Source organism: Apodemus sylvaticus, chromosome 5 (assembly GCF_947179515.1).
Source record: "Apodemus sylvaticus chromosome 5, mApoSyl1.1, whole genome shotgun sequence".
Classification (NCBI taxonomy): Eukaryota; Metazoa; Chordata; class Mammalia; order Rodentia; family Muridae; genus Apodemus; species Apodemus sylvaticus.
In genome coordinates, this window is record NC_067476.1 from 142,014,656 (window position 1) to 142,036,482 (window position 21,827).

The window sequence follows — 21,827 nt, forward strand, 5'->3', positions numbered from 1 at the left end:
TTTCATAATTCAGGAAGTAAAGTGAAACAGTATGAAGAAAATGCGGTGCTTTATTGTGAGGAACCTGGAATCCCGGGCCATTTCTTCTAAGACCCGGGACTCCGCCGGAACACTTTTTCCGTAGCACCTATCCGGGGCCAAGGCAGCCGAACTTCCGTCCCGTTTCCGCGGAGCCCGAGTGTGAGGTGATACGGTGAGTGTAGGCTCCTGGTGCTCCTTTCGTCCTCTGGTTTCGTTATAAGTGGTTGGGCCACCTCGCTTTTTGTGTCAGAATCGCGCCGGCGGAGTCTGGACTTGTGAGCTGGTGTCTCAGGAGGCCTTTCTTTCTGAGAACCGATCACCAGGGACACCGCGGTCAGGCTCCCTGGGGCTCACGAAGTAACCTTTCCCCCTTTAACTGTGGAACTTGGGAACCAGAGAACGTGTACTCAGTCGAGCTGGTTCTGCGTGGCTTCCACCCGGCTTCCTGGCTTTATTTAAATGCAAATTATAGTAAGTAAAAATTCTAAGCTTCGTGTATATGCTAGGAATCTAGGACTTGAGTCTTGTGAACTTGACAGTCTTCAGTCAAGTACACAAAGTTACGCACCTGTCACTGGAATTGAACGGCAACAAGGTTTTTTGAGTATAATCACCGAAAATTTGACTTAGTCCCGGGTCGGGGAGGCATTACTAAGATTAAAAAAAAAAATGTTTGACAAAGTGCTGTGAGCAGTTTTCTCTGTTTTGAGGGTCAGAAAGAAGCCAGTGTGGTGGAAACAGTCCTTCGGGTTGGGGTCGTATTAAATAAGCTGAAGAGTTGCCAAGGGTAATTCATGCAGCGTTTTCAGGCCATAGTAAGAATTTTATGTTCCCTAAAGTCAGAGAATGAACGCATTGAGAACTAAGTACTGTCCACTCTTGGAAGGTGGAGACTAGGCTGAGGAGGTGTCTTTCTGTATTGCAGGGTTGTGAAGGATGTATCCCATTTGTATGTTTCAGACTGTTTTGACTGTGAGACGGACAGTCAGAAGACTTTTATGCTGTGATCACACACACACACACACACACACACACACACACACAAGCACTGATCTTCATGGAACCACCATTCCTACCCTTGTTATGCATGGCATTCTGATAGCTTAAAAATTCACTTCTTGGTGCTGGACCCGTGGCTTGGTGGTTAAGAGACTTGCCTGCTCATGCAGAGGACTTGGACTATATAGTTCATACCACCCTCGTGGTGCTAAAACCACCTCTAGCTCCAGTTTCAGGGAATTCAGCATCATCTGGCTTCTGTATAACTTTTTTCCATTATTTCAGATTAGCTTTATGTCTGAAAATGATTTCTTAACTAAGTTATGTCTTGCAATTTGAAAAATAATGCTGATTTAGGGGCTGGAGAAATGGCTCAGTGGTTAAGAGCACTAATTGCTCTTCCAGAGGTCCTGAGTTCAATTCCCAGCAACCACATGTTGGCTGACAACCATCTGTAATAGGGTCTGGTGCCCTCTTCTGGTGTGTCTGAAAAGAGCAATGGTGGTATACTCATATATAAAATAAATAAATAAATCTTTAAAAAAAGCTGGGTGTGGTGGCGCATGCCTATAATCCCAGAACTTGGGAGGCAGAGGCAGGCGGATTTCTGAGTTCGAGGCCAGCCTTTTCTACAGAATGAGTTCCAGGACAGCCAGGACTACACAGAGAAACCCTGTCTTGAAAAAATCTTAAAAACAAACAAACAAAAAGAATGCTGATTTAAAGTTCTTTCTCCTGTTTTGTTTTGGTTTTTTTAAAGACAAAGTGTGCTCCTAATATTTTTTGTAAAAGGACTTTTTGTTTGTTTATTTTAAATAAAAGAGAAACAGTGACAAGCACTTGAATTTTCTGACTGTGAATTTTGAGGCCACCTCTGTGTAAAATACAAATATCTCTTATTCTGTGGATATTCCTTTTAGGGCCCAGTAAAGATCCTGTATAGTGCCTGTAATCTGAGTGTTTGTCCATTGGACTAGTAAGTGACTCAGTATTCAGTTTAGTAAAAGTTGAAGTAGTTGGTTGGCTTAAATTGGTTCATGCTGAAAACGTTCTCACAAATACTGCAGAGACAGTGTCTGCTACACAGTTGTTTTAACACCGTGTGTGTGTGTGTGTGTGTGTGTGTGTGTGTGTGTGTGTGAGTGAGAGAGAGAGAGAGAGTGAGTGAGTGAGTGAGTGAGTGAGTGAGTGATGGGGTGGTGGGTCAGATTCGGGCCAAACGTGAAGGTTAGACAACTTTGTGGGTTTTCTTCTCTCCTTCCACCCTTATGTGGGAAGGCTTACAAAGCAAGTGCCTTTACTCCCTGCGTTTGCCAGCAACCCCCAACCCCTTTGTTTTTAATCAAAATGACCTTATAGGGAATTTAAATGTGGATAAAATAAATACTTACTGTAGACCTGCCATGTCAGTCTCCTCTGGAGGGATTGTGGCTCTGTGCGAAGCTGTTTGATCCCTGGACTTGGGGTAGTTTCGTTTTGTGATTGTTTCCTTGTTTTAAGACAGTGTCTTGTGTATGTGTCCCAGGCTGGCCTCCAATTCACTATGTAACTGAGAAAATGCCTTTAACGTCTGATTCTCCTGCCTCTGTCTTGTCTATCAAAGATTTGGTTTTCTTGGTGTGGTTCTAAGGATTCTTTGTGTGCAATGGACAAGCACTCTACTCGAGGAACTGTGTTCTCACCAGTGTTTGTTTTTATTGTTTGATTTCTGAGACAGTCTCTAGCAATCAAGGGTGATCTAGAACTCCTGATCTCTCTGCCTTGGTCCAGCAGGGGTTGGGAATACTGGCATGTGGCACTGCACCCGGGAAGGCTGTTTTGAGACTAGGAGGCCCGCCCTTTGTTCTCCCTCATCTCCAGCTCGGCTTCTGATAAGTGAGAGATCCTCAAATGCTGTGTTAACTTGAGATGCTCATGGGAGATTAGGTAGCTGGTTTGCTTTGGTTATCTTTAAAAGATCTTATGGTATTCTCCAGCAGCGTGTTTTAGGTAGAATGGTAGCTTAAGATGACTTTTGCATTGTTCTAGGTTTGTTGTTGTTGTTGTTGTTTTTCGAGACAGGGTTTCTCTGTATAGCCCTGGCTGCCCTGGAACTCACTCTGTAGACCAGGCTGGCCTGAACTCAGAAATCTGCCTGCCTCTGCCTCCCGGTGCTGGATTTAAAGGTATGCGTCACCACTGCCCTGTCACCGTCACTGCTTTTGAGAGATCTCTGATGGGCAGTGGGCATAAGCCTGCAGTGCCAGCAGGCAGGTTTCATTTTAGTACTATGTAACCACCTGTCTTTATGTGGTGCCCCTGGAGTGGTGGGATGAAGACTCTGGCTCCTTAAATCAAAATCCCCAAATCTCTTTGACCCTGACTTTTCTCATCTGTTAGACAGATGCAGGGTTGCCTTGAGGATTAAAGGGAGTTAATTTCTGTCAGGATCTAATTCAGTGTTTGATACAGAGAATGTGCAAGACATGAAGTAGCCTTTTCCCATATTCTCATCAGCTCATTCTTTCTTTCTCTCCCTGCCCTCTCTTTCTCTGCTGTTCTAGGAAACAGAGAAGAGGCCTGCTTTTGGTTACCCTCCACTGGCCTCATGGCTTCCATGCAGATGGATCCTGAGTTAGCCAAGCAACTCTTCTTTGAAGGAGCCACTGTGGTCATTCTGAACATGCCTAAGGGGACAGAGTTTGGCATTGACTACAACTCCTGGGAGGTGGGGCCCAAGTTCCGGGGTGTGAAGATGATCCCCCCTGGCGTGCACTTCCTCTACTACAGCTCTGTGGACAAGGCCAATCCCAGGGAGGTGGGCCCTCGCATGGGCTTCTTCCTTAGCCTGAAGCAGCGGGGGCTGACAGTCCTGCGCTGGAACGCAGTTCAGGAAGAAGTAGACCTGTCTCCAGCTCCAGAGGCTGAAGTAGAAGCTATGAGAGCCAATCTCCCGGAGCTAGACCAGTTTCTGGGACCCTACCCATATGGTACACTCAAGAAATGGATCTCACTCACCAACTTCATCAGTGAGGCCACCGTGGAGAAGCTGCAGCCAGAGAGCCGGCAGATCTGCGCCTTCTCAGACGTGCTGCCTGTGCTTTCCATGAAGCACACCAAGGACAGGGTGGAGCAGAACCTGCCCCTCTGTGGCACTGAATGCAAAAGCTACCAAGAGGGCTTAGCCCGGCTGCCTGAGATGAAGCCCAGGGCTGGGACAGAGATCCGCTTCTCAGAGTTGCCCACTCAGATGTTCCCTGCAGGCGCCACACCAGCAGAGATCACCAGGCACAGCATGGACTTGAGCTACGCCCTCGAGACTGTGCTCAGCAAGCAGTTCCCTGGCAACCCCCAGGATGTACTTGGTAAGAAGGAACTAGGCTTTGGGGGAAGGATGCTAGTGGGGGTACTTAGAATTGAGGGCTCATCTTGGGTTATCTAGCCCAGCATTCTTAAAAGGGGGCGGACTCTTAGTAGTCACTAGAATGCATCTTCACCTTAACCTAGAGATTTTAAGTCACGAGATCTGTAACAGGTCCAGCTGGCTGGCTAGCTGTCTTATCTAATAATTTGAGCATCTTTGATGAGCCTGTGCACATAATCCCATGTTCGATCATTGCTGACATAGCCTACCTCTGCAGAGAGAAAGGATTTGACCAATAGAGTGGTCACATTGAGATCGGAGCCCAAGGCTCCTGTTGACTGGGCCCGATCTGTCTGTATTCCTAGAAGCGTCCACCTGACACCTCAGTTTGCTTTTGAGTTCTTTTTTTTTCAAGAGTTTTGATTTCTTCCTTTTATTTATTTATTTATTTAAAGATTTATTATATGTGAATTCACTGTAGCTGTCTTCAGACACTACAGAAGAGGGCATCAGATCTCATTATGGATGGTTGTGAGCCACCATGTGGTTGCTGGGATTTGAACTCAGGACCTTTGGAAGATCAGTCAGTGCTCTTTAACCGCTGAGCCATCTCTCCAGCCCCTGCTTTTGAGTTCTTAAATTTTTTTTTCTGCACTGGCTTAGACCAGGACTTTTATTTTTACTTGAATTGTTATAGTTTTATTGCTACTTGCACTCTTAATGTTAAAATAAAATGCACTTATCACAGAATAAAAATAAAATTTACTCAATCCTGTACCTAGAAATATCTATTTTCATGGTTGAGTGCATTTTTCTTTTCTCTCTCTCCTTTTCCTGTGTATTTTTATGTATTTTGCTTGTCTTTTAGATTTCAGTCCTTTCACTTCAGTTTTATTGTAGGAGTGTATGTGATTTTCATAGAGACAGGATCAGAGAGCAGTGTTTTGGGCTGGGCTGGGCTGGACTGGGCTGTGAGCATTTTCCCCATCACTGCTCACCTGCTTATGGCTGTATAGTGCTCAGAGCTATGGAACTAGTTCTCAGTGGCCACTCCTTAGGTGCCCCTGTTTTCTGTTATAAATAGAACCTCATAAGCACTGTGGGGAAGGAACCTGGTTTAGGGTTGAATTGTGGAAGAGTTGCCAGATTTGCCTCCTCAGCACGGGGTAGGAGGCAGTTCACCACCTTAGACTGCACTCAGCATGGAATCTTAGCAAGGGCCTTTTCAGCTCATTGGTTGAAAAGCTGCCATCTTTCTATTTCTGAATATTAGTGACAGCAAACATTTGACATGCTGTTAATGTGTGTTTATGCACATGCCACATATGGGGGCCAAAGGTCAGCCTCTGGGGTATTGTTCCTAAAGTACTGTACCTTATTCTTTGGAGACAGGGCGTCTCACTGACCTAGGACTCTCCAAGCAGACTAGGCTGGCTGGGAGCAGTCCCTGGGTGGGCACCTCCCTGCCTCTGCCTCCCCAGTGCTGGGAGTGGGAGCGCTTGTGCCACTACTTGAGTCTTTAAATCTCAGGTCTGGGACCTGACTCTGGTCCACGTGCTTGAGAGACAAGCATTTCCCGGACTGAGCATCTCCCCAGCGCCTGTTACACCTCTAGTGCCTGTGCTTATTGCCTATTAACTGTCCAGAGCATCCACAGAACTTCCTGTTGGTGAAGGTTGCTTAGAAGTTTGGTTATAGACCTTTTTATATCCTTGGCTGAACTGATGATAAAATGGACATTTTAATAGGTGCATCATGGGGCTGGAGAGATGGCTCAGTGGGTAACAGCACTGACTGCTCCAATAAAAGACCCTGGTTCAATTCCAGCGCCCACATGGTAGCTCACAGCTGTCTGTAATGCCAGTTCCAGAGGATCTGGCACCCTCATACAGATGCTCAGACAGAACGCCAGTGCACCTAAAAAATAAATAAATCTTTAATAGGTGCATTGTAATGCATGGCATACTATGTTATATGAGTAATCCATGAATTCTTGCTTAAACATGATTAAGAATCTTGTTTTCTTTTTTTTAAAGATTTATTTATTTATTTTGTTCTTTTTCGAGACAGGGTTTCTCTGTGTAGCCCTGGCTGTCCTGGAGCTCACTCTGTAGACCAGGCTGGCCTCGAACTCAGAAATCTGCCTGCCTCAGCCTCCCAAGTGCTGGGATTAAAGGCATGCGCCTGGCTTATTTATTATATGTAAGTACACTGTCTTCAGACACACCAGAAGAGGGTGTCAGATCTCATTACGGATGGTTGTAAGCTACCATGTGGTTGCTGGGATTTGAACTCAGGACCTTTGGAAGAACAGTCAGTGCTCTTAACTGCTGAGCCATCTCACCAGCCCAAGAATCTTGTTTTCTGTCTCTTAAACATTTCAATATTCAGAATATATTTGTCCCAGGCTTGGGTGGCGTACATCTTGAATCCCAGCACAGGGAGGACAGGTAGATCTCAATGAATTCAATGCCAGCTTGGTCTGCATAGGGAGTTCCAGGCCACCCAAGACCACCTTGTTTTGATATTTCGAGATACATACATATATACATACGTGATGAAAAATTTGTTATAGAGCAAATTTGCTGGTAACAACTCCTTGAAATTATTTCTGATATAGTTTAAATTTTACACAATGTCAAAAACTCACAAATTTATGTTAATTCCCCTCCAGCCCCGCTTTGGCTAGTGAGACCCTTTCTCAACATGCCCCTTCAAATCAGTAACAGTAAATTAGTGCTGTGAATACAAAAGAATATGCTAATGTTAGTTTCACAGTTTAACCAGGTACAACGAAACAAAGAAATAAGTCATTATGCAAAGAAAATTTTACTGTATTTTGAAAAGATTCCACTGGCTGGAATCTGGGAACTAGTTTTCTCTGCCCTTACTAATGACCAATCAAACACCATGCAAATAAAGGGATATTTGCTGATTCTTTTTTTTTTAAGGCCCATATATACATAGCTTAAATTTGGCCACCTTTGAAGTCAGAGGGTGTATCTGGGAGTCAGCCTGAGGTCATTTCTTCAGAGTCAGGGTCTTGCTTTGTAATCCAGAATCCTGGAACTTGCAGTGGCAGTGATTCCCCAGCCTCTTCCCTCCTGAGTGCTGGAATTACAGGTTGAACCCACTATGTCCCACTCAGATATAGTCTGTTTGCTAGGCAGAACCCTAATGGCTTGCACACATACAGTGGCTTCCAGAGTATTAGGTCTTTGTTGGAGACAGGCATCAGTTGGAGATTGAGACTAGAAGCTAGCATTCTGAGTGCTGCTGTGTACCCCATATATTCTAAACACTTAACATGCACTGTAGTAAGTGATTTACTCTTCATTATAATACTCAAATAAGGAAATGGAGGCATAAACAGATTAAGTAACTTGCCTAAGGTCATACTGCTGCTAAGTGGGAGAGCTAAGATTTGAATCCAGGTAGTTTGGCTCTAAAGCCCATGCTTTTAGCCACTAGGCTGCTCACAGAGATGGAATCAGAGCCCTCTGGTTAAATAAACAAAACTAAGCTGACTGGTAGGCTAGCCCTACAATAAGAGCTTAGGGATTTCTTGCTGTGGGAGACTCTAGGCATATTCCTACCCAGCATCAAATTTGTTAGAGCATTCTTCCATTATTCAAAACATTAGTTATACAATGTTGGACACACCTTTGACCTCATCTGAAGATGAGGAAGATGCTACCTTTCCTGATGATCTAGAGGAATCAGGCTAAGGACTGAGTGTGGTGTATAATGACAGCTGTTCATCAGCCCTAGAGTCACTCATGTCATCTAGGATACAGAATAGTAGCCACTAAGAGGTGACCATGTCAGTGACTCAGATGTTAATTGTAAAATACTACCCTTAGGGGCTGGAGAGATGGCTCAGCGGTTAAGAGCATTGACTGCTCTTCTAGAGGTCCTGAGTTCAATTCCCAGCAACCACATGGTGGCTCACAACCATCTGTAATGGGATCTGATGCCCTCTTCTGGTGTGTCTGAGGACAGTGACAGTGTGCCCACATACAGCTTTACTTATTTACTTTCTTGTTTTTGAATTTTAGGACTTATTATTTTAAGCCTCGTGTGCGTGCGTGCGTGTGTGCGTGCATGCATGCGTGCGTGTGTCTATGAGTGCAGGCACACACAGAGGCTAGAATATCCCCTGCAGGTGGAGTCACAAGTGGCTCTTAGCTGCCTGTAGCAAGTTCTAGTAACTGAACTTTGGTCCTCTAGCAGAGCAGCGACTAGTCTTATTCTATAAGCCACCCTTCTAACCCTGGGCGGCTTTGCTCTTAATGAGATCTAGTAATTCTGATGGGCGGAGGCAGGTTCCGGGCCCACCTCTTAAAGCACCAGCTGTGTAGTAGTACCACCTCTCTTCTTGTGGCCTAATTTTGAGTAAATACCGGGCCACAGATTGGTGGCCCATGGTTTAAACTGATAGCAGTTCAGCAGATGTTTGCTGAGTACTTGCTGGATGAAGAATTCCATTCTAGGCTGGGCGGTGATGGTGCACGCCTGTAATCCTAGCACTCTGGGAGGCAGAGGCAGGCGGATTTCTGAGTTCGAGGCCAACCTGGTCTACAGAGTGAGTTCCAGGACAGCCAGGGCTATACAGAGAAACCCTGCCTCGAAAAAACCAAATCCAAAAACAAAAAAAACTAAGAATTCCATTCTAAGGTCTATAGGATGACAAGGGTACAGGCTCTCTGGTGCTAAGGTGTGGTGTGGGTGGCAGCATTGTAAATCCTGTAGGGAAGTGTCAGCCTGGCTCTGTGCTCTGAGGATCTTAGCCCTTCTCTGTACCTCACAGGTGAGCTCCAGTTTGCCTTTGTGTGCTTCCTGCTGGGCAATGTGTATGAGGCGTTTGAGCACTGGAAACGGCTCCTGAACCTCCTGTGTCGGTCTGAATCTGCCATGGTGAAGCACCATGACCTGTACGTCAGCCTCATCTCCATCCTGTACCACCAGCTTGCTGAGATCCCTGCTGACTTCTTTGTGGACATTGTCTCCCAGGACAACTTCCTCACCAGTACCTTACAGGTGAGTACTCTGAGCTGACACCCATGTGATTCATCAGGAGGGCACCCATGGGAGACCACCATCTGGTGGGTCACCTTTTTGTTTCTTGCTCTTCCTGATGTTTCCTACTTCTCTGTCTTGTACTGTGTTGTAAGCACCTCTCTGCCAGAGACCCCTGTCTGCACTGTCTCTCCGCACATCACCCACAAAGGGCCTACACTAGGTACTTAGAATCTGTATCCTCTCCACCACCAACTGTATTATTGGTTTTTTATTACTCTAAGGGAATATTTGAGGCAGTCTAATTTATTTTTTTTATTTCTTAAATGTAGTGTGTGAGGGTGGACACATGTGCCACAGGATGTGTGTGGAGGTCAGAGCACAAGTTGTGGGAGTCTCGTGGGTTCTAAGCATTGAGCTCAGGGCATCAAGCCATGCAGCAAGCCATTTATTTATTTATGTATGTGAGCACACTGTAGCTGTCCTCAAACACCATCGGATCCCATTACAGATGGCTGTGAGCCACCATGTAGTTGCTGGGATTTGAATTCAGGACCTCTGGAAGAGCAGTCAGTCATCTTGAATCTCTCCAGCGCCAGCGGTGAGTGCTTTTAAAGGAAGAACTGTCCACAGCCCCAGCAGAGGTGTATTTAGCTCTTGGTTTTGGAGGCTCAGAGCTTAAGACCTGGTGGCCTTACCAGTGACAACTTCTGTGAAAAACCAATCAAAGAACCCCACTATTGCTATATCCTTTCCAAGAGCACTACCCAGTGAGCTAAGAACCTCTCACCAGGCCCCACCTCTTACAATCACCAAACACATGAACTTCCAAGGCGTGAACCCAGGGGGATCAACTACAGTAAGCCAGAGCGCTAGCTTCTAGTTCTTGCTGAAGCTGTGAGTTGATGCAGCCTAGTGAGGCCAAGTTTTGAAGCTCATTATTCCCAAAGAAACATCTGCAGCTCCTTAGATCTCATTTAAGCATTAAAGCAACTTTGATTTCCTGTTCAAACAAAATGTGCTAGTTTCTACAGAGATTCTCTGACAGAAACAGTAAAATTTGCTTTTAACTTGGCAATTAAATTTTCATTATGAGTGGTAATTAGGGAAAGAGCTTCAAACAAGTTAGAATCCTCATCCTGTACTGTTTCCTCCCTTGGCAAACAGATCCCATTCCTTATGTACTTGGGACAGCCTCTGTCATTCACATTTTGTAACTTTCTCAGGTTTTGCAGAGACAGAAGCAGCTAGTTGTCTGTTCCCATAGCTCCTGTGCCAGCTTCTCCTGCGTGTGATGCCCCATAAGGCCCATCCCATGTGAGATGGTGTCTAGCTTCTCTCATTCCAGCCCACGGAAGAAACTAATATGTGTTAAAGCCATTGGGTAGCAGACAACCATAGTTATTGTGTTGTGTGATGTCTACGTTAGTTGATCTGTTGCTGTGATAAGGTAACCTGATAAAAGCAATGTAAAGGAGGATGTAGTGGGGTAGACCAGCAGCAGGAGTTTGAGGCAGCCGCTCGCACGGCTTCCACAGTGCACAAGCAGAGTGGCTAATGCCTGGGTTCAGCTCACTTGCTTCTCTCCACATTCCAGGATCCTAGCCTAGGGGCTACTGGGTGGAGCTTTGTGCCTCAGTGAACCTAGTCAACCTTAATCAACAAAATCCCCACAGGCATGCCCAGGTGATTCTAGCTCCTACCAGGCTGGCCCCTGATATTAACTAACCATCTTGTGTTGTTGGATAGACCAGATCATTCTCATTTTTCAAATGAAGAAACACACCTGATAAGTGTTTGCCTAACAATTTCAAGGCCTTAGGTTCAATTCTCAGCACTGGAAAAAATATTAGTACTGAATACAGCTGTGACCCCCCCCCCCCAATACAAAATCATGTGGATGTTGTTTCTCAGAAGGTACAGAACACTCTTCCAGAGCCGCCGTGCTATTGGAAGAGTCTCTGTAGTTAGGCAGCAGGTAGCTGCCTGGAAACTCTGGCATTTGGAGGACTTATGACTGTGGTGGTGTATCTGTAAGTGATGGCCTGAGCCTGTTGTGCTCTACTTCAGAAGCACCAAACTGCCCTTTTCTGCTCTTTGTGGGACACACATTAGATCTTTATTCCATCTCTATGGGCATGCTCCTCACAATGTCACGGCGCTGCCAGGCAGTGCGAGGCATCATCATGTGCTCACTCACGTCTGCAGTGGCTGCAGCCATGGGGAATGATGCACCCCAGGAAATGAGGTACTGCCCTCACGATGTGAGTGACCGCTGTCACACAAGCACAGGAAGGCCATGGTGTTCCCGCTTGTGGTGCAGCAGTGATCTGCAAAACATATCAAGGGCTCAGCTGCATTGCTCATACCCATGGATGGTGCAGGGCTCGAGTTTGAAAAAAATCTCTGAACAAGAAACTTAATGCCACTTGGTTGTTTGGGGCGTTTTGTTTTGTTTTGTTTTGTTTTGTTTTGTTTTGTTTTGTTTGACACTGTCTCTAGCTCTAGTTGGCCTCAAACTCCCTTTGTAGCAAAGAATGACCTTGTGTTTCAGATCCTGCATTGTCTACTTCCCAAGTCCTGGGATTACAGGTGTTTTCTTCCATCCAGGCAATCGATGGCTGTGGCCTGCTCACGGCTTCACGGCAAGCCCAAACAGGCCATGCTGGTCCACGCTTCTTCTCCTCTCTTCGCTTCTCTTTTCTTCTTTTCTTTTGAAATGGGATCTTGTTTTGTTTCTGAGGCTGGCTTTGAACTCCTTGGCATAAATTCTATCAGTTTAAGCACCTAGAACATATACATGAGCACTGTACCTAGTCTTCTTTTGTTTTAATTGTAAAAAGCACGTCCTCTGAGTCTGATTTCCTCTCTTAGCACATTTGAAATGTTCAAAGCAGTATTGACTATAAGCTTGTTTTTAGAATGTTCTCTGGAACCTCATATAACCAAAACTTTACATCCATATTTCATGCCTTCTAGACAGAGCCTGATTCTCCCCGGTCTGCCATGTCCTTGCCCGTACTCTCTCTGGGTGAAGCTATGCCTCGTCTCTGCCTCTCAAGGGTTGTGCTTCTTGAAGTTAACACAGCGTTTTCCACAAAGCCATAAGCCTGCAGTTTTTTCTCATTGGTCATTTCAACACCTAGTCAACACCTAATATTTGACATTTGACCATGCTACTGCTTGTTTTTTTCACATGTGAAGTGTTTATAATTCCTTTAACAAATAAATACGTGTATAAACAGTAAAGTCAGCCGGGCAGTGGTGGCACAGGCCTTTAATTCTAGCACGTGGGAGGCAGAGGCGGGCGGAGATCTGTGAGTTCCAGGCCAATCTGGTCTTCATAGAAACTCCATCTCAGAAAATAAAAAACAGGCACACAAAGAAACAGTAAAGTGTCATAAAGGCCGTCTGATACGTCAGAGAGGGAATGGCAGATTATGGCTGGGGTTAATATTTGAGGGGCTTGAGGGATTCCAGAAGAGCTTTATGTAGGGATATTGATATTTCAAAAGGCCAGTGTGAACTAGGATCTTACAAAACTGTTTTTTATTTTTTTTATGAGCCATCCTGACAGTGACACTCTGACCCCCACGCAGAGGCCCTCCCTTGGGAAATCTGTGGCTGACCGACTCAGGCCTTAAGACCTTCCTTAGCTCGCTGCACTCTCTCCGCTAGTCAAATGGAGCTGGCTTCCTTGCTTAGGAACATGAATGTCCATAGTCCGTGGAAAGGGGCCGGTATGTGTATGTGTAAGCACTTATAGACGTTAAGGACAGCCACATTAGCAGGGCTAAAATCAACCCCATAATGGCCTCAGCTACTGATATTTTTTTTCCCTCCAACCTTCCCATGTGAGACACTTGAATAAATGCTACAGGCTTTTACAAATCCCTTGTATAAAAAAAAAAAACAAAAAAAAAACAAATTTGGTTTGGGAAAAAAATTATTTGTTTTACAAAAAAGCTTTTTTTCCCCTTTCATTTAAAGCAACTTAACTCACCATAATTTCAATAAAAAGATAATCTGGAATTAATAGTGTGTTGGAAAGAGTTATGCACAAAGCCAGGGTTGCGTCTGCTGACTGCACAGGCATATGATCACACAGCCCATGGACTTGTTGCCTTGTCACAGCCGTAGACGCACTGCCGGCACGCTTCACGCTTTACCACTCTTTTGGTGCTGTCACCAACAGTTCCACTCATAGGGGGTTTGGCTTTTGTTTTGTTTTGTTTTGTTTTTTGTCTTATTTTTGAGATTGGTGAGGTCTAATTTATCTCATGATAGCCTCACTATAGACAGACATGATCTGTAACTTGTGATCCTCCTACCTCTACCTCCCAGGTGCCAGGTTTACTAGCATGTGCCACCATGTGCAGGTAATATGATGTTGGGGATGGACCCCAGGACTTGGTCCTTGTGAGGAAGGTACCAACTGAGCGACATCCCTATTGTCAATAATGTCTACAATGTTTTTATAGTAAACTTTTAAAAAATTAATGTCTGGGTGTTTTGCCTGCATGTATGTTTCTGCACCACTTGCATGCCTAGTGCCCATGGAGACCAGAAGAGGATGTCAGCTTCTCTGGAACTGAGAGTGTGGACTGTTGTGGGCTACCATGGGGGTGCTGGGAATCACACCCAGATCATCAGGAAGAGCAGACAGTGATCTTAACCACTGAGCCATCTTTCCAACTTCATATCATAAACATTTCTAATAGGTTTATCTACCTCCTTTGCCACCAACTGGCTTTTGTAATGCTCAATATACATTGTCTCATTTAGCCCTCAAAACAGTGCAGGACCTTGGGTATACAATCCCATCATATAGGTAGTACGTGCCTTATTCTTTGTTCACACTCAGAACGGGGCATCACAAAGCTGAGATTTGGATCTGAAGCCCATTGTAGGAGAGCCCTATATATAATATAGCTCCAGTTGAAACATCCCAGGTTTTCTGAATTGACCTTGAAAGACATGATTTCAGGCTGGGGAGGGAGCGCAGCAGATGAAGGTGCTTGCCACCAAGGCTGTTGACTTAAGTTTGACCTCAGGACCCCACGTGGTAGAAAGAGTCTTCTGACTCTACATGCATGCTATGTACACATGGGATCATATGAATTAAATAAATGTAATTCTTAGAAAAAAAAATAAAGACATGAGGCCAGGAGTGCTGGTACACACCTTGGGAGGCAGAGGCAGGGACTCTCTCTGAGTTCCAGGCTAGCCTGGTCTACATAACAAGTTCCTTGACAGTCGGGACTGCACAGAGACCCTGTGGTAAAAGAAGCTGTGACTCCTGGTGCTTTCCACTTTCTTTAGCTTGTCCCTGCCGTTGTGCAGTCCTGCCTCTAATACCACTCAGTTACGGGGACACCTATGCTCCTCTGACCTGTTTCCTTTGTACGTCAGTCACTTGAGCAGTTTTGTTGTTTTTTAAGGAAGCTTCTTTTTTGAACTAGAAAAAAAAAATCAGGATAAGACAGACTCAGCTATCCTCTGTGATATAGTCACTGTGCAGTTACCAAACTTTGCTTTTTAAAAAGCATTCATGTTTATGACTGGAGTTTTGGGGTTGGTTTGGTTTAGTTTGGTTTTGGGTTTATTTTTCTTTTTTCCACTTCATAATAGATTTAATAATTAAAGTGTGGTATTTTATTTTTTGGGCTTGGGGGACTTTTGTTTATTTTGTTTTGAGATAAGGTCACACTGTATCCTAGCCTGGCCTTGAACCTACAAATCTACCTGCCTCTGCCTCCTGAGTACTGGGACTAAAGTCGTGCGCCACTACCTTGCCTGGCCTATGGTTTTTATTTTAGATAAATGCATTCATTTGTAAAATGTGATCATACTGTTTTAAAAGTATTTTAAAAACAGAATCCAAGATTAATCAGCCAAAATTAAGATGATTCATTTTTTCTTGCTGTTAGAAATTTTTACATGAGCCGGGCAGTGGTGGCGCACACCTGTAATCCCAGCACTCTGGGAGGCAGAGGCAGGCGGATTTCTGAGTTCAAGGCCAGCCTGGTCTACAGAGAAACTTTGTCTCCAAAAAAATCCAAATCAAAAAAAAAAAGAAAAGAAAAGAAATCTTTACATGATTTTACATTAGAGAATAAAGTAACTAGATATTTACTAATTTTTCTAAAGAAAGCATGAAATTAATCCAAAAATTAAAAAACCAGGATAAATTATTGCTTGAATAAATGCCCTCCCCAAGTATCCCCTGCAGGAGGGAGGGTCACTGAAAACTGAGCCCAAGGCCTCACCAGTACTAGGCAATCACTCTGTTACTAAGTTGTGTACCAAGCCCTAACTAAATACTCTTAAACATCTTTTCTGAATTGATTTTTAACCATCAAGCAGAATGTGATAAGACTTACCTGTAGTCCCAGCACTTTCGAGGAAGCTGAGGCAGAGCTGAACATCAGAGGCCAAACTGGGTTACACAGTGAATTCAAAGCCTTTCTAAACTACGCACTGAGACAGTATCTTAGACAAAAACAAATTGATTATTAAGCTTGAAAAATTATATAAAAATAAAAGGTAGGGGTGAGGGAAGAAGGGCAGCACCAGAGCATTTTTAAGGGTGACCAACCTGCCCTGAGACCTGAGTGTGATGAGGCTTCAGCAAGTCCAGAGGCTGCTGGCTGAGAACTAGATTCTGAAAGAAAGAAATCCAATACCAGTGTATAATCGTTCACTGGTTGCACAGTTATGGCTGTTTACCCGAGTGAGTCAGACAGTGCCATGGGAACACTTAATTGTGTGCAGGTGTGCTTCAGTAAAGTTGGTCTTTACAACTGGCAGTCACTGTGGTTCTGTGGCCCAGGTTCTGGAGACCAGCAGACAACAGTTGCAGAAGCATCCACGGGGCAGGACTAAAAGTTTAGGATCAAGGATGTGTTTACTCTGTTGAGACAGAAGAAGGTTGTAGTGGAGAAATGATAAGATTGACTGTCGTTGCCTTAGCATGCTAGAGGCCTCAAAGAACAACTGCTGACCTTATTCCCAGCTGTGGGCTCTCTGGCACAGTCACCTGGTTAGTGACACACAACATACATCAGGTCAACTTGTTCAAAGTTGTGTTGGCTTCTGTCAACCCTATTTCTTTAGGGAACCTTTTAAAAGGGTGGTGCTAGTGAGTGACCTGACTTCTAGTTCAAAAATTATATCCCGTGCCTGCTGTGTCAGTGTTTACAGTAGTAAACATTTCTACTCACCTGGAGATCACTGCGAAGACAAACTTACTCAGGGTGAGGCTCTGAAGAGGGTTCCCTTCCCAGTCATCCAGGTCACTTGGGGAAAGTTGGTATGAGGCATTACTACCTGAAGAGGAACCAGAGCTTCTGCCCAACTGTCAACCTGTATAAATTGTGGATGTTGGTCAGCGAGCAGACACGGGTCAATGCAGCAAAAATCCAGACTGGAGCTGCTCCCATGGCAATATCTCCATGATATTGGAGATCGGACAAGGGAAGCGCCCTAAGCAACCAGCATCGTGAAGGCCGGACGTCAGCAGAAGGGCTGAAGACAAGATTAAGGTGAAGAAGAAGATTGACTGAACCAGCTTGGTCAGATTATGCTGAGCTTGGTGTAGTGACCCAACATCCTTATCTGTATAATGGGCGTATTAATCTCCTGCCCTCCAGTCTTCTAGGCTTGTAGTAAAGATTTAAATGACAACAAAGACAAAACACCTTTCAACTTAGAAGTTTAATAGAGAAGAGCAGAGACTTTGCTTGTGCCCACGACTAATTTTCTTCTCAGGCATGTTCAGAAGGGGGAGGAGGGTGGGTGAGGACTCTGGGCGCAGCTTGTTCCAGCCTCTCACTTCCGGCTATTGGCAAGAGCAACAATTTGAATCTGTGTGGGGTTCTTTCTGTTTGGGGCATCCTGGGGTCCTACCTAACCATGCCAGGCTCTGGGTGATATGCTGTGTTGGACACACTGGTAATTAGGACTCCTTCCCTATTCTGTAAGGCATAAGCCAGTGTGACATAGACAGGCCGTGAGGGAAGCCAGACCCAGTGCTAGAGGAGCAGCGTTCAGAGCAACTCATTTCAGCTTAGGCCTTTGCACGTCTCAGAAGCAGCAGCAGTCTGGGGCCTGGTGTGCAGGCTCATCCAGATGATCTCCAGTGCCGTCACATAATGGACAATCATCCAGTGCCAGAAACTGTGCGGAAGAGCCAAAAAGAAATTTTCTTTGAGCCCGAGGTCGCCTTCATTCTTCTGTGTAGTAAACAATTTTTCTGTTAGAGTACCAGGAGTCCATACTGCAGGTATGAAAGAGCCACTGTTGTGGACTGCTTTGTATGAGATCAGCTGTAAATAGCCTGTTATTTCAGTGAGATTGGGGTGACCCTGGGCTCAGGGAAGCACACAGGAGCTTTCCTACCCAGATCACAGAAGTGACTGTTCTGGCTTGCTGTCGCACTGGCTTGCTGTTGCAGTCCTGATCCCATTGTGGTGGAGAAGGTGGGGTTGCCACTTGGAATCAGCTGCAGAGTCTGTCTGTTGCCTTTGTCAGACAAGCTCCTTAAACCAAGTGGTGTACAGACCAGCTACAACTGGAGGAGACTGAATCACAGTTGCTGTGCCCTATGGCCGGGTCTGCAGTAGCCTGGAGGGTAACAGCGGCAGACGAAAGCCTTTGTATTCCCTTCTGGGTGACTGAATACCTTTCCATGCCATATCCTGGCAGTATGTGTGCTGAGGTGGATGTGGGCACGTGCCCTTAATTCCAGCATTGGAAGGGAGGGGCAGGCTGAGCTCTTTGCGCTCCAGGCCAGCCAGGGCTGCATAGAAAGACCTTGTCTTAAAAAAACTAATCAGTTAATTTGAAATGAATAATAAAACTACATTTGGTATGTTTTTCTCAGAGCATGGTGGAAGTACAGTTTGATTGTCTGAAACTTCTTTGAGACAGTAAGGTTTAAGAAGTAGTAGGCTTGCTATTCTCAGGAACTCGAATAGCCTTCAAATAGAATTGTAAAAAATTGTAAAATTGTAAAAATTGTTGTTTTTCCTCATTGTTCCTCATACATGTTTGAATCAGCTGAAACGGTTCGTGGGGACATCAAAATAAGCTCAGTATTAGAATGTATGTAACTCAACAATTGAACAGCCCAACCTAAAAACATCCAAAGAACTTGAGTAGACATTTGGCCAAAGAAAATATACAAATATACAATAACCTCATGAAGATATGTTTAACATCACTAATCATTAGAGAAGTACAAATCAAAATTACACCAAGATAGCTATCAGACCTATCAGAAGGGCTGTCGTCCAGAGATAAATAAGTAAGGCAAAGATGCGCTGAGCAGGCCACAGGGAACCAGAGCCCTGTGTTCTGCTGGCAGTGACGTCTGCTGTGCAGACAGTGTCCCGTAAGGTGGAGTAAGACTCCAGTGTCTGTACAGCTGTATTCATGGAAGCTTTATTCTCAGTACCTAAAATACAAACACCCTGAATGGCCACTGACAGGTGAATGGCAAACGGAATGTGGACTACCAGAAGCTGAGGAGCTGGATTAGGGTTTAATTGCTGCGGACCTGGGTTCAGTTCCCAGCAGCCATGTTAGGCAGCTCACAGCCACCTGTAACTCTAGCTCCAGGGCATTCAGCACCCACTCTGTCCTCTGCAGGCACCTGTGTGAGCATGGGCGTACTCAGACACAGAGGCACAAATGCACACACAAATAAAAATAAAACCCCTTTAAAAGGTAAATGTGTGTGTGTGTGTGTGTGTGAGAGAGAGAGAGAGAGAGAGAGAGAGAGAGAGAGAGAAAGAGAAAGAGAATATATGTGTGTGTTATAAACACATATAAACATGCTAGCCTATAAGTGTATGAATTGGGAGTGGGGAAGATTAGGGACAGGGTCTTACTGTGTAACCCAGGCTGGCCTTGAGCTTGAATTTCCTGTGCCTCAGCCCTCTGAGTGCTGGGATTACAGATGTGCACGACCATGTCTAGTTGGGATTACAGATGTGCACTACTGTGCCTAGCTGGGATTACAGATGTGCACCACCATGCCTAGCTGGAATTAAAGATCTGTACTGCCATGTTTAGCTCCACTCTTTAGTTTTTAAAAGAAAGGAGATTCTGATGTGTCCTTCAATATAAATGAACCTTGAAGACGGGCTAAATGATAAAAGGACAGATACTATGATTCCCCTCTAGTCAGATTCACAGAGACAGAAAGTAGAACAAGGGAGTGAGAGGGGATTGGTGTGTTGTGGGTAGAGTATCAGTTGGAGAAGATGAGGTTTCTAAAGATGAGCATTGGTAATAGTTGCACAGTGGGAATTTACATATTGACACTGGCTAATCACTTAAAAATAGTTTAAATGGTAGCTGCAACTGTTTTACCACGATTTAAACAATGGTAATGCTTTTTAAAATGAACATTAAAGATACCTTTTAAGAGGAATAGAAGCCACAAACTGACAGTCTGTGGCCCACTTAGAAGATTAGAGCAGCAATTCAGCCTTGTTGGCTGAGGGCCTAGAACTTTACAGGATCCAAGGGCTTATGGTCTCCCCAAACTTTTCTTTACAACACCTGGTATACTCTGTCACCTTCTGTGTTATTGCCTGGGTGCCCTGTAGATGTTCACACCTCATCCCACCCCAGGTGGAGTCGTAGTGGCAACTGTCATGGCCTTAGTTGTCATGGTACATCTTTGCTCAGCACGGTGATTTTCCATTCCAGTCCTGATCCAGTGTCTTCCTTCTTGGTTTGGGGGGTGCAGAGCAGGTGTCCTGGGGCAGTGCCAGCAGCAGCTGATCTACGCCCCGGAGAGCCGAACACCAGGAGGAAAATTCCATAGCTTTCTTGGCCCCCTGTTCTCAGGAGTAACTTACCCTCTGTTCTCTGTAGGTTTTCTTCTCTTCTGCCTGCAGTATTGCTGTAGAAGCCACCCTGAGGAAGAAAGCAGAAAAGTTCCAAGCCCACCTGACCAAGAAGTTCCGCTGGGACTTCGCTTCAGAGCCAGAAGACTGCGCCCCAGTGGTGGTGGAGCTCCCTGAGGGCATCGAGACGGCCTAACTGCAAATCCTCAAGCCATGGGAGACCCCTTCCCTCATCAGCGTCTCCCTGATTCATCTGTCTTAGAATCCTCCAGCGCAGTGATCCAGTCAGGTCCTGCAAAGATGGAGCCAGAACCTGTGTTCACCAGTAAATACATTCCTTTGCTGCAAAAGTGGCCATTTGTGGTTCCCTGTAGCCTGGCCCTGCCGCTGAATTTCAGGAAAAAAAGAGGTCAAAATGAATCCTGCCCCAGCAACAGACTAATTCCTTCTGACAATAAGAAAATGAACATTAAATCCAAAAGAACTAGCTGCTTATTCCATAGCTGCTTAAAAGAGGAAAGAAACCAGATCCATCCTAGGGTCTGTGGTATTAAGTCAGTGAGTTTTTAAGTTAAATGTAGGTTTGAAGTTGAATGTAGTTTGTATAGAATTTCTACCTGCTCCTGTGAATGGAAGGAAACCCAGAACTCGGGCCACTGACCTCTTAGGAGTCTAGCCTGGGAACAGGAGACAAGGAAGATGGTGGGTGAGTCTGGCAGGTAGCCAGCTTCATCTGCCACACCTCCTTTACACCTGAGTCAGCCACCAGATGTGGGGTCTCCTGCTACTGCCATTGTCATCCTGGGGCCTCACTGAAGCAGGAGGTGGAAGCTTCCCAGTGTCCCCATTTTCCACTAAGGCTACCATGATGCTTCTGATGACATGGAACTCAACAGCAAAAGGAGAGATTCTTGCTCTGAGCCTGCTTAGGCCCTGTTAAAGTCTGGTTTTCTTCAGAGCCATGGAGATAGCTGGGTAGCTTAACTCTCCCCAGCCCTGCTGTGGGGTTCTGAGTGCCAGCACGTTTCTGGTGTTAGGGAGTCTTGAGGGCACACCCATTGTGCAGTGTGGGCAGAGTTCTGCCTCAAGAAGGGCTCCCAGGCCCTCCACCCTGACCTCAGACTCTCTGCTGTACTATGGAGGCTTGAGATCACAGCAGGCCTCTGAGTGAGAGTCCTGCTGTTTAAGACTTTTGGTTCCTCTGTTTCCTTGGAGATGTTTTTCCAAGAGCATAATGTACATTAAAGTCTTTGAGTTGGGACTAATCCCCGTGTGAGTCTCTTACAGCTAATCTGCCCAGTTTCCAAAGTAGCCAAGCCATTGTCTATAGACAACACATCTACCTGCAGAGCCCACCCAGAAGACCCTGCTCACCCCCTGCAGTCTCTGGAGAAGGCAGCCAGCCAGCTTTGCCTCTTTGCAGAGAGACACACCCTGTAGCTCTACCTTAACCTGAATTCTCACCTTGTGGGAATTGCTATTCCTTTTTTTCCACAAAGCCCACCCATCACAACTACCTGGGGACTGTGTTAAAAGTGCAGATCCCAACAAATGAATTTCTGATGCAGACTGCAGTGTGTATAAAC

General features: G+C 45.3%; 1 protein-coding gene across 2 annotated transcripts; it reads left to right on the forward strand.

The window, feature by feature from the left end:
* Positions 1–131: 131 nt before the first annotated feature.
* On the forward strand, positions 132–21,506 carry Aar2 (AAR2 splicing factor). 2 transcript variants are annotated; one of them, XM_052184106.1, is made up of 4 exons: positions 132–193; positions 3,564–4,364; positions 9,174–9,403; positions 20,270–21,506. In XM_052184106.1, exons 2-4 carry the CDS (start codon positions 3,608–3,610, stop codon positions 20,435–20,437), a joined length of 1,155 nt encoding a protein of 384 aa, XP_052040066.1. In that variant the 5' UTR covers positions 132–193; positions 3,564–3,607; the 3' UTR covers positions 20,438–21,506. The 2 variants fall into 2 exon arrangements, with proteins under 2 accessions (XP_052040066.1, XP_052040065.1); XM_052184105.1 differs by lacking the exon at positions 132–193 and adding an exon at positions 202–492.
* Positions 21,507–21,827: the final 321 nt, after the last annotated feature.